The sequence below is a fragment of the Nelumbo nucifera genome, chromosome 3 (assembly GCF_055504915.1).
Source record: "Nelumbo nucifera cultivar China Antique chromosome 3, China Antique-T2T, whole genome shotgun sequence".
NCBI classification, from domain to species: Eukaryota; Viridiplantae; Streptophyta; class Magnoliopsida; order Proteales; family Nelumbonaceae; genus Nelumbo; species Nelumbo nucifera.
Window position 1 is genome coordinate 6,835,922 of NC_142651.1, and position 10,787 is coordinate 6,846,708.

Here is a 10,787-nt window from a genome sequence, read left to right on the forward strand (position 1 = left end):
TATGGTCGCCCCTCTAACGCGTCTATTAAAGAAGGATTCCTTCAGTTGGACTGATAAAGCCCAACAGGCTTTTGAAGACTTGAAGACAATAGTTTCTAGCCCTCCAATCCTCACTCTTCCAGACTTCTCTCAGCCCTTTGAAATAGAATGTGATGCATCGGGTGGAGTAGGGGCCGTCTTGATGTAAAAAAGGGCAGCCCATTGCTTATTTCAGCAAGGCTCTCTCAGCAGCTCACTAGAGTCAGTCCACTTATGTCAAAGAAATGATGGTTGTGGTAATGGCAGTGCAAAAGTGGCGTGCATACATATTGGGACACCAATTTGTTATTAGGACAAACCAACGAAGTTTGAAGTACATAGCAGAGCAAAGGGTGCACACCCCGGAGCAGCAAAAATGGCTTAGTAAACTGATGGGCTTTGACTACCTCATAGAATATAAGTCGGGGCCCACAAACAAAGTAGTTGATGCCTTGTCACGAGTAGAAGAGTTAGCCCATCTGACCTGCTCTCAGCCCAGCTTCCCTTTGTTTGAAGCTATACGGCAAGAAGCCAGGTCTGATCCGCAGTTGCAGGTCATTAGAGATAAGTGGAGGCGAGACCCTTCACAAGTTGCTGGTTACCAAGTTGTGGGGCCTGATCTTTTCTTTAGGGGTCGGTTTGTTGTTGCCCAGAATTCAGCCCACAAAGTTGAACTGCTAAGGTTGTTTCATGGCTCTGCCTTGGGAGGGCACTCAAGGGTGCTATGGACCCTAAAGAGGCTCAGCAGCCACTATCATTGGGTAGGAATGCGTAAGGATGTATTACAATACGTATCCGAATGCCAAACCTACCAACAGCAGAAATACTCCTCATAGTCTCCCGCTGGCCTTCTACAACCTCTCAAGATTCCAGATCAAGTATGGGAAGACCTTTCCATGGACTTCATCACAGGTCTTCCTCGTTCTGCAGGAAAGGAGGTTATCATGGTAGTGGTTGACCGTCTCACCAAGTACAGCCATTTCTCTACATTACCTCACCCTTACACCGCAGCAATGGTGACTGACATCTTCATCCGGGACATTGCCAAGTTGCATGGAACCCCAAGATCCATTGTCTTAGATTGGGACCCTGCTTTCCTGAGTTCATTCTGGAAGGAATATTTTCGGTTGCAAGGAACCCAACTGCACCCCTCTACGAGTTATCACCCGCAGACTGATGGGTAGACTGAAGTTCTTAATCGTTGCTTGGAAGCCTACCTTAGATGTTTCATAGGGGAAAAGCCTCGACAGTGGGCTCACTGGCTTCCGTGGGCAGAATACTGGGTCGACTCTATATGGTAGAGAACCTCCTCCCATATTACCTTATGAATATGGGTCATCCAAGGTGGCAGAAGTAGAGATCCGTCTACTTGCGAGAGACGAGATCCTTAGATTGCTTAAGTCCAACTTGACAAAAGCCCAACAACGAATGAAGGCCCGCTATGACACCACCGCCCATTAGAAATTCAGGTGGGTGACTTCGTTTACCTTAAGCTCCAACCTTACCGCCAGATCTCGGTAGTAAGACGGGCTTGGCACAAGCTAGCACCCAGGTATTATGGGCCTTATAAGGTTCTAGAGAGAGTGGGCCTTGTTGCTTATCGGTTGGACCTCCCTTCAACCTCAAAGCTTCATCCAGTGTTTCACATCTCACTTCTTAAGAAGGTGGTGGGAAATCATACACCTATCTCACCCAACTTACCCCAATTCACTGAAGAAGGGGACATTGACACGGAGCCTATCAGAATTATGGATTTCCGTTGGGTTCAACGAGGTGGTCAGGTTGTGCCAAAAGCCAAGGTAGAATGGGTTGGGCTTCCTCCAGATGATGCCACTTGGGAACCTTATCTTAGGCTGAATGAGAGGTTTCCAAACCTAGACCTTGAGGGCAAGGTCAATGCTAAGGGGGGAGGAATTGTTGGGACCCAAACACTCCCTCCGAACCCAACTATAGGAGTGGAGCAGGCCACCACCGAGCAGTATTTCACTAGAAGACAGAGAGGCTAGCGTGACACGCGGCAGAGCCTCCCAGAGTTAGTTACACTACCACCAAAAGATATTCTCTCCATGATTGCATACATGTAGGCCAGCTATATAAGGCCCTGATCATGTAATACGTGGCTTGAATGAATATCCCTTTCATCTCTCTCTCTCTGAGTCATTTTCTTCCTACCTTTCCCCTTTCCCTCCCATCTTCTGTTTCAGGAGGTTAAGCCACCCTCGAAGAGGCTTCCGAGGTGAGCGGTAACTCATCAAAATCCAAGCCTTATACCCATGTGATTTTTTTACCTGAGGAAGCCACGTCAGACAGTTGTGTGACTCTCTCTTGATGAGTTGATGTGATCTTATAAATATCAAGGCAGGAAGGAATGGAACAGTTTTGGGTGCCTTCTTTTCTCTTCCCTTTTCACACTACTCTCTAGGAGATTGATCTACACTCGAACTAGATCCTCATGTTGAGCAGCTCAACAATTAGTGAAAGAAGATGAAGAAGACGGCACCCAAAACTGTTCCATTTCTTCTCACTTTGATATTTATAAGTTCACATCAAGGGAGAGTCGTGCAGATTCAACTGTCTGATGTGGCCTCCTCAGGTAAACAAATTGTATGGACGGTTTATAAGGCTTGGATGCTAGCTGTTAGGTCAAACTCACTGGGCCAGAGGAGAATGCTGGACCTGAAATATCTGTTGTTGGGTCCAAAGTCTGCTGGACCTGGTTCTGGTTCCTATCACCACTGCACATGAAAGCTGTGGTAACTAATAGCTGTAGGTCATGATCTAAAAGTCAAGCCATTAAAATATCACCACGGAAGTTACATGACCAAGTGATGTACAGAAGAGGGGGGAAGGTGCACTATACGCACTAAATACATGTTACTAAATACTTTAGTTAATTAAGAGAATAGTGCTATTGTATGCAGATACTTCCTAGGCATTTACACACTTTAGCTGTTACATAGAAGGCATTGCTAGATGGATACAATTTTAATACTTCAGTTTTCATGTATACCAAAAATACTAGGTCCAAACCCTATAATAACTACCATAGCCCATATGGCCACATCCATAACCAAATTCATTCCCATACAAGATCACAATACACTTAACTTAGATATAAACTGACTCTCCTCCAGTGAGATAAAGCAAGCACATTAAGCTTATACCTGTGTACCTATACATGTCTAGCATACCAGTGTAAGACATGACAGGTACCTAAGACACACCAGATACTGCATGTCTAGATACTGCATGGATACTTCTTGCCAGCAGTTATTATACCTGTGTACCTATACATGTCTAGCATACCAGTGTAAGACATGACAGGTACCTAAGACACACCAGATACTGCATGGATACTTCTAGATGTACTCTGTTGTATTAGAACTTTTAAAATAAGTAAAATTGCATGCTTTAACAAATTGTTCTATAAAAATCTTTACATGTTAGGAACAATTAAAATTGGCAAGACGCAAGTCATCAGAAATTATATTCAGTTTCAAAAATTAGATATAAAAGCATGATATAAGAATATTATATGTGATACTCATACCCATACCTGTGTGTGTGGGTACAAGTTAAGGAAAACAAGAGTTGTATCCATGTTTTCATATCTATGTCCTTGTTGGAAACCAGATCGGGATATCATAGAGCAGCAGAAATTCAAGGATACCCACATGGTGGTTAAGAAAAATCTAGAGTACATACACCTCAATATCTTCAGAAACATCAATTAAGAGTGCATTTAGATTCTATTTTAGAATATAGATTCTGCCAAATTACAATTCTAGCAATAATTTGAAGAGTTTGGTCCAAACTACAAACTTTAAATACAGATTCTATATTCAATTTTACAATGAAAACCTATCCTATAATGCATTAGCAATACAAATCTGAAATTTGGCAGTGGATTATGGCAAAATTATCAAAATCCAAATTTTATGAAATTTCATGGTTGAATTCTGGGATTTAAATTTTAGTATCTAGTTGAATTTTACAATAAAATCCGAACCCCCCCTAAGACTTATTGGATAGGGACATACAACCGAATCTCTATAAGAAAACAAAATACACTGGATGTAAGGAGAGCCCTAAGACTGTAATTACAAGGGTATACAATTCCTGAAATGAGTTCTCTCTAAAATCTAAACTACCTATGAGTTTAGAGGGCTTCATTTGGAAGGGATTTTTGGTTTTGTTAGATATTGTGAATGTTGATGTGTAGAAGTCCCAATTCTTGTATAATCACTTTGGGAACATACCTTTTGTCTCTTGTTGGAGCATATCTCTCTACACTCTTCTCCCTTCCAAAACTTTTATTTTCATTAATAACTGTCACCATTTTGCAATTCAATACTTAACCTTCTTCAAAAAAAAATTAATAAATGTCAATTTGCCATCAAAGAAATCAAAACCATCAAAACATCCAAAGTAAACATTATTATACCACAGAAACAGGAAGAAACCATCACAAAAACTTTACCACACAAAAAGGAATGAAAGGAAAACAAAAGCAGCTATCCAAAAGAATAAAAACCAGGAATTAAGGTACAGGTAAACAAACAATAATGGACATTTTATGGATCAGAAGAGGATTTGGAAAGGACACAAAGAAGACATACCTTAGAACCACTCATCTTTTCTGAAGAACCAATGTGGTCACTCATCTTTTCTGGAGAACATATTATACAAGGTGTATAATTAGAGTATGAATGACTTTAACAATACTATTCTTTAAACATGTATATTATCATTGTGTTTTATACGGTATATATTATATGTGGTTTTTGGTCTCCTTTGAAGCTGTATGGTGCCCCTTTGGCACCAATCGCACCATTTTATTGCCTAAATCAGATTACTACTAAACAAACAACTAACTCCTTCCTCGGGCTTTAGAATAAATTTTTTGAAAATCCTACCTTTTGTTCCGTTTGGAAGCTACAGGAATGAAATATATGCGGCATATCATATATGTAAAGATCCAAATGAAATAACAAATCACCAAAGAAAATGAGAAGAAATAGGAACATAGAGACAAAGAAAATTAGTTACATAGAAGAAATATAAAACAAAATTATATAAAATAGAAATGATGTATAAATTTTAGGAAAGTATGTTTTTCTCACATATTCTTCAGAACTCTGAAATCTTGAAGTAATTTCAGATTTTTATTCGTTCTGGATCATCCATTCAAGATAACAGAGGGACACTTATCTTAAGGAAGTTTTGAAGATTGATGGACAAAATACCTGATTTGAAATAAAATAAAGCTAAACATATCTCTGAGTAAAACAAGGAAAACTTTATCCTAAAAAAAAGCAAGTGGTGGAAGGAAAAAAGAAAGGAAACCTACCATATCAAATTGCCAATTTGATCTAGTCTGTAATTATCAATTAATAATTTAAAACAACAAGAAAACCATAATAAATTGGGGATAAAGCAAAAGGCATAAAACCAAATTGAATCATATTGAATAGCCTATTCAAAGTACCGCCATTCTGAGATTAAGAAAAAGGTGAAAATGGCAAACAATACTGCAACTACTATGACCATTGTTCTTAAAACTACATTAAGAATTAATAATCAACTAAAGAAGACCTTAGACATGCCATTTTAATAGAACTTAAAATCTACTGGTGATAATAAAACAAATATAAAGTAATTGTACTACTTACAGGGTCCACATTGAGTCTTTACGGGGTTGATTTCGACATACATAGATACCTCCATTGGAGATGGTTGTTGGTCTCCAGAAATCACAAATTTGACCTTTCAATTAAGGTAGACGCAAAAAAAAAAAAAAACTCAATGCGTTAGAATCAACTAAGATAACACAAAAATCAATGAGTTCAAACAGTTCATTCAACGACTTGGAGACCAGTCAAGGAGTTTTTTTATAGGTGATACCAGTCAATGAGTCGATCGATAAAAACCGCAATACCATATGAAGAGGGAAATGGAGCTTCCCGAGATGAAGCAAAATCCCCGAACTTTTCAATATGTCGTACTCGTATTTGATGAGGAGGATTATTTGCATAAACTTTATCAACTCTTTTTTCCATGATTTTATGCTTCTAATCTAAAAGCACAATGGGAGGGAACTGGGAAGAAAGAGGGGATGGGTCTGATATTAAAGTTAAGAATTTTATGTACCTGGCACTCTCATCATCTCATCCTCCTTTTCAGCAACGATTGAACAACCACCCTTGAAAGTGCTGAAAAACTCGATTTGGTTTTGTTCGTTAACGAAGCAAAAAAGTTTTCCGGACCTGTTTAAGAGGATGGATTTAGGGTTTTGCAATACAAGGATACTTTGAAGTTCCCGGTGAGGGAAATAGGAAGAAGGGTTTTGCGTTCGCCCGCCGTTTCTGTGAGAAGGAGACAGGAGAACACGATTTTTCTATTTTCCCATTTCTGTTACTTTCTCTTTGACTGTTTCCTGCTTTCGTCTATTTTCTGTAAAAAAGAGGTGGTAAAGGGAAATAATACAGAGGAAAATTTAAGTAGTCCGGAATCTGGATGGGAGGGAAAAGTGCGACAATTTTAAAAATATCGGAGAAATCTCGCAAATTTTTTTTTCATATCGGTTTTGGCTAGACGATACGATAACTCGTTAATATACTTGCATGAGTTGCATCCACAAGACCACAATTTCACATCCACCGAGCTGACTTGGAGCCTTTAGGGACACGCGGTTGTATGGGCCCAAGAGTGTCCACACTGTTTTAAGCCTCGGTCTGGGGGCCCAATCTTGAGTGGGCCTACTGAGATATGGCCACCGAAAGTCCGAAATATCGGTTGATCTCTCTTTCACAGAACACAGAAGAGATCGGTTTCCATTAGGGCAAACCTGTGCCCACACCATTCTAACAGATTTTTGCAATTTTGCATTGGGAATATCTCCTTATTTCATAAAGCACACTATTTTTCACATCCATCCGGCTTCAATCAGTGCAAAGCCCGTTCAAACAGCTTTTACAGCCTTGCATTAGGAATATTTTCATATTTCTATCTTTATTTCATGAGAAGATATCCCCAATCTAAGATTGCAAGAGGCTGTTCAAACAGTGTGAGCATGTACTTGCACTGACTGAAGCCGATCTCCGTCCAAACATATGGTCATACTCATGATCATCCAGTGGGCTGGTGGGCTGGCTGATCCACCTAGTTTATACGTTCAGGGGCATCAATTTCAATGACGGACCAATCCGAATAAGTGCATCTACTCATGTTCTTTTATTTCTCGTATAAATAAGGTAATGACCACTTTAACCCTAGGTGAAAAGGTTATTTATCCACCTAAGAGATGGGTTTCTTGATCAATGAGAATCAAAATCCAATTGACCAAATTCTACATCTCAAAATCCAAAAAAAAAGAACGACCACTAATGTTTTCACCACTCATTGGCCTGATAAAAAAACCTTAAAATTATTTTTATTTCTGAAATTTTAAGTTAATGAATGATAAACACGTCAGGGCATCCATGACTAAAAAAGAAAAAAGAAAATCCGTCGCTCCCAAAATTTAATCTTATAATTAAAAAATATGAGGTGGTTCTTCTTACCCCTTTTTAATTTGAGTTTTGTTTTTACCAATTTTTAGAGAAATCCGGTTTGGTTTCCTCCGGGTTGTGAATGAATCACCGGTTCAAGTGGCCTTGGTCCATAATTTAAACCAACTATACGTCTATACTTGATCCATATTCTCACTTCACAGTAGTAACCTGAACCTCTTTCCAAGAGCGTTTGCATGAATTCAGAATTCAGACCGCAGTACTGATGGTGTAAGACATTTGACACCACCGGAATAATCGTAACCATTTCGAATGCATGAACCCTCCTCTCAAAAATCGGATCTTCACCAAACACATTATTCGAGTTTAATTAGGATCGAGAGTCTTCGCTCTTTCAGCTCTTTGCATTGATTCAGAGTTCAGACAAGAAAATTAAGAAACAAATATGAAAGTCATCAATAAGAAGAGGCTCTTCTCTGCCAAATCTATGCCCACCATCCTGCTCTTCTTCCTACTTGTACGTAGTGCAGCTGGAGGGCCACCACCAGGAGCAAAGAGAGGCAGATGGCAGACTCTCCTAAACAACACTGGCGTAGTAGCCATGCATACGGCCTTAACCCATCGCAACACCGTCATGATATTTGACCAGACCAGAGCTGGGCGGTCGGGATACCCTCTTCGTCGAAGTCACTACGATGGAAGTAGGTGTGTGCCCTCTTCCTGGAACCCATCTGTAGACTCCTCCTGCTGGGCTCACTCAGTTGAGTATGATATCGAGGGCAACACCATCCGAGCTTTAAACCTTGAAACTGATACCTGGTGCTCCTCGGGTACCTTCTTGAGCAATGGAACCCTGCTCCAGACGGGTGGACATGGCCATGGCTACCGAAGAATCAGATACTTTGATCCTTGCACCGACCACCGGTGTGATTGGAGATCGCCAGAAGCTCTCTTATTGGCTGACAACCGATGGTATGCGTCCAACCAGATACTCCCCGAGAAGGATAGGGTCATTATCGTGGGTGGTAGAAGGGTCTTCACTTACGAATTTTTGCCCAAATTATTATCTTCTAGCAGTAGCAGCAGGGAAAGATCATTTTATCTTTCCCTCCTACGCCAAACCAACAACCGAAAGGAAGAAGGCAACAATCTCTATCCATTCCTTCACCTCTCATCCGATGGAAATTTATTCATCTTTGCAAATCGGGATTCAATTCTTCTTGATTATTGGCGAAATAAGGTGGTGAAGACCTTCCCCAGGATGCCGGGTGGTGGATCAAGGAACTACCCAAGCTCTGGTTCTTCGGTTCTAATCCCTCTAGACCACACTGATGGGTTCCAGAAGGTGGAAGTCATGGTATGTGGAGGTGCCACCACAGGAGCTTACACGGCCGCAAAACGAAAGACCTACTTGAAGGGATTGAGCTCTTGCGGCAGAATTGTGATCACAGAACAGAAACCCAGGTGGGAAATGGAGGAAATGCCAGGTCCTCGTCTTTTACATGACATTTTGATTCTGCCAACCGGTAACATACTGATCATCAATGGCGCGACACACGGATGTGCAGGGTGGAACAATGCAGCAAATCCATCTCTGGAGCCTTACCTATACAAGCCAAACAAATCGTTGGGCAGAAGGTTTTCTGTACTGAAGTCCACAAAAGTAGCTCGGTTATATCACTCGTCGGCCATTCTTCTGCCTGACGGAAGAGTTTTGGTAGCAGGAAGTAACCCTCATGCTAGGTATACCTTTAAGGACGTGAAATTTCCCACTGAACTGAGATTACAAGCATTTATCCCATACTACATGGACCAGTACTTCGATGGCAGAAGGCCAAATAATCTGTCGATACACTACTCTAATGGCGGGTACGGTGCTCGATACCGTGAAGAGTTTACCATCAAGTTTCGGCTTGATCTGCAGAGAGAACCGGACAAGGACAGCATCAAATTTAGTGCGTATTCGCCCCCCTTTACGACTCATGGTGTTTCTATGAATCAAAGGATGTTGAGGCTCAAGTGCAAGAGTATAGTTAGAGAGGACGGTGGGTGGATGAGAGCTGTTGTTGAAGCTCCTCCCTCTCCAAACGTTGCGCCTTCTGGTTATTATTTGCTTACAGTCATTAATGGTGGAATCCCAAGTATAGCACAGTGGGTTAGATTTATGCAAGAGAACTAATAAAAGCCCTAAGCTAAGGCCCAACAGGGTTGTCTATTTTGTCTTCAATTTTGCGTCGTTGTATGTATGACGTAAGTAAAATGCATGATAAATGAAAATGGATGGTTGTCTTGAAAACGTTTATGGCTTTGCAGTTGTAAGCTGGCTTTCACAATCATATTGCCAAAACCCAAAAACGTTTATTGCTCAATGTAAACACTAAACAGTATGTGCAATAAATTCAAAGGCATTATATCAACTGATTTTCTTTCTTTTTTTATTTCTAAGCACCGTTGTGTTTGCAGTTTTATGGACCAACTGCTTATATCATTCAAACAGTTGGTTTTCATTGCTTATTGCTCACTGAACTTTTGGCTTTGTGGGATGGCCCATCCAAAATGTTAATAGCAATTTTTATGGTAAAATAAAAAAAAAAGGAAAAATTCAAAGGGTCAATTTTTTTTCATGGCGCAGCTATTTTCATAGCCTATTCGATATTTCTTACAGGTTATGGCCGCGTTTGTAAATTTGCAAATATTTAAAAGTAATTAATTCTTCTCCTGAGACCTGAATTTCATTTTCCTATAAGTTTGGATCCCCATTATTCTACATGCAACCAAAGAAAGCATTATTAGTTGGTATTAGAAATACAATGGCTATTCACCATCTGGACATGGAGCGAATGGAAGTTTCAGGACCGTTTTGACAAAAGATAATGAAAATTGATCACAAAGGGCAATTTTTATTATTCAAAAGTGTAGAAGAATCAAGAATGTTATCATCTCTCATGAAGTATAACAAGCTGAACCTTTAAATTTACGAGTGCCCCCACTTAAGGAGTATTAAGTATTTAACCAAAAACACTCGCCTGTGAGAAGACGAAATATACTCTGAACATGGAATCATGTAATCACGATGACGACTGACGAGACATCATGTCTCTACAGGTCTGATCGCGAGAATAGGATTTAGCTATCCACAAGATTCTCACTTGATGCATCACGCAATATTTGAAATTTCTTGAGACTGCATCTCTCGAAACTCAGAATTTCTGGTCGTCCAAAATCAAGTAAATGGGATGATCATTATTCTGGAGTATT

General features: G+C 40.2%; 1 protein-coding gene and 1 pseudogene across 8 annotated transcripts in view; one reads left to right on the forward strand and one right to left on the reverse strand.

The window, feature by feature from the left end:
* LOC104593041 (ubiquitin carboxyl-terminal hydrolase 24-like) overlaps positions 1–6,501 on the reverse strand; it is a 31,529-nt gene extending 25,028 nt beyond the window's left edge. For 2 of the 8 annotated variants that reach the window (XM_088899918.1, XM_088899917.1), the window contains exons 1-2: positions 6,169–6,495; positions 4,638–4,687 (exon numbers count right to left, since the gene is read on the reverse strand). In XM_088899918.1, the coding sequence (XP_088756044.1) occupies positions 4,638–4,687; positions 6,169–6,184 (66 nt within the window). In that variant the 5' untranslated portion in view covers positions 6,185–6,495. Of the gene's footprint in view, positions 1–4,637; positions 4,688–5,690; positions 5,785–6,168 lie in introns of all 8 variants that reach the window. The other 6 variants (XM_088899915.1, XM_088899919.1, XM_010252687.3 and 3 more) reach the window with 6 other exon arrangements.
* A 1,385-nt stretch (positions 6,502–7,886) lies between these two features.
* LOC104593293 (aldehyde oxidase GLOX pseudogene) lies at positions 7,887–9,838 on the forward strand (annotated as a pseudogene).
* Positions 9,839–10,787: the final 949 nt, after the last annotated feature.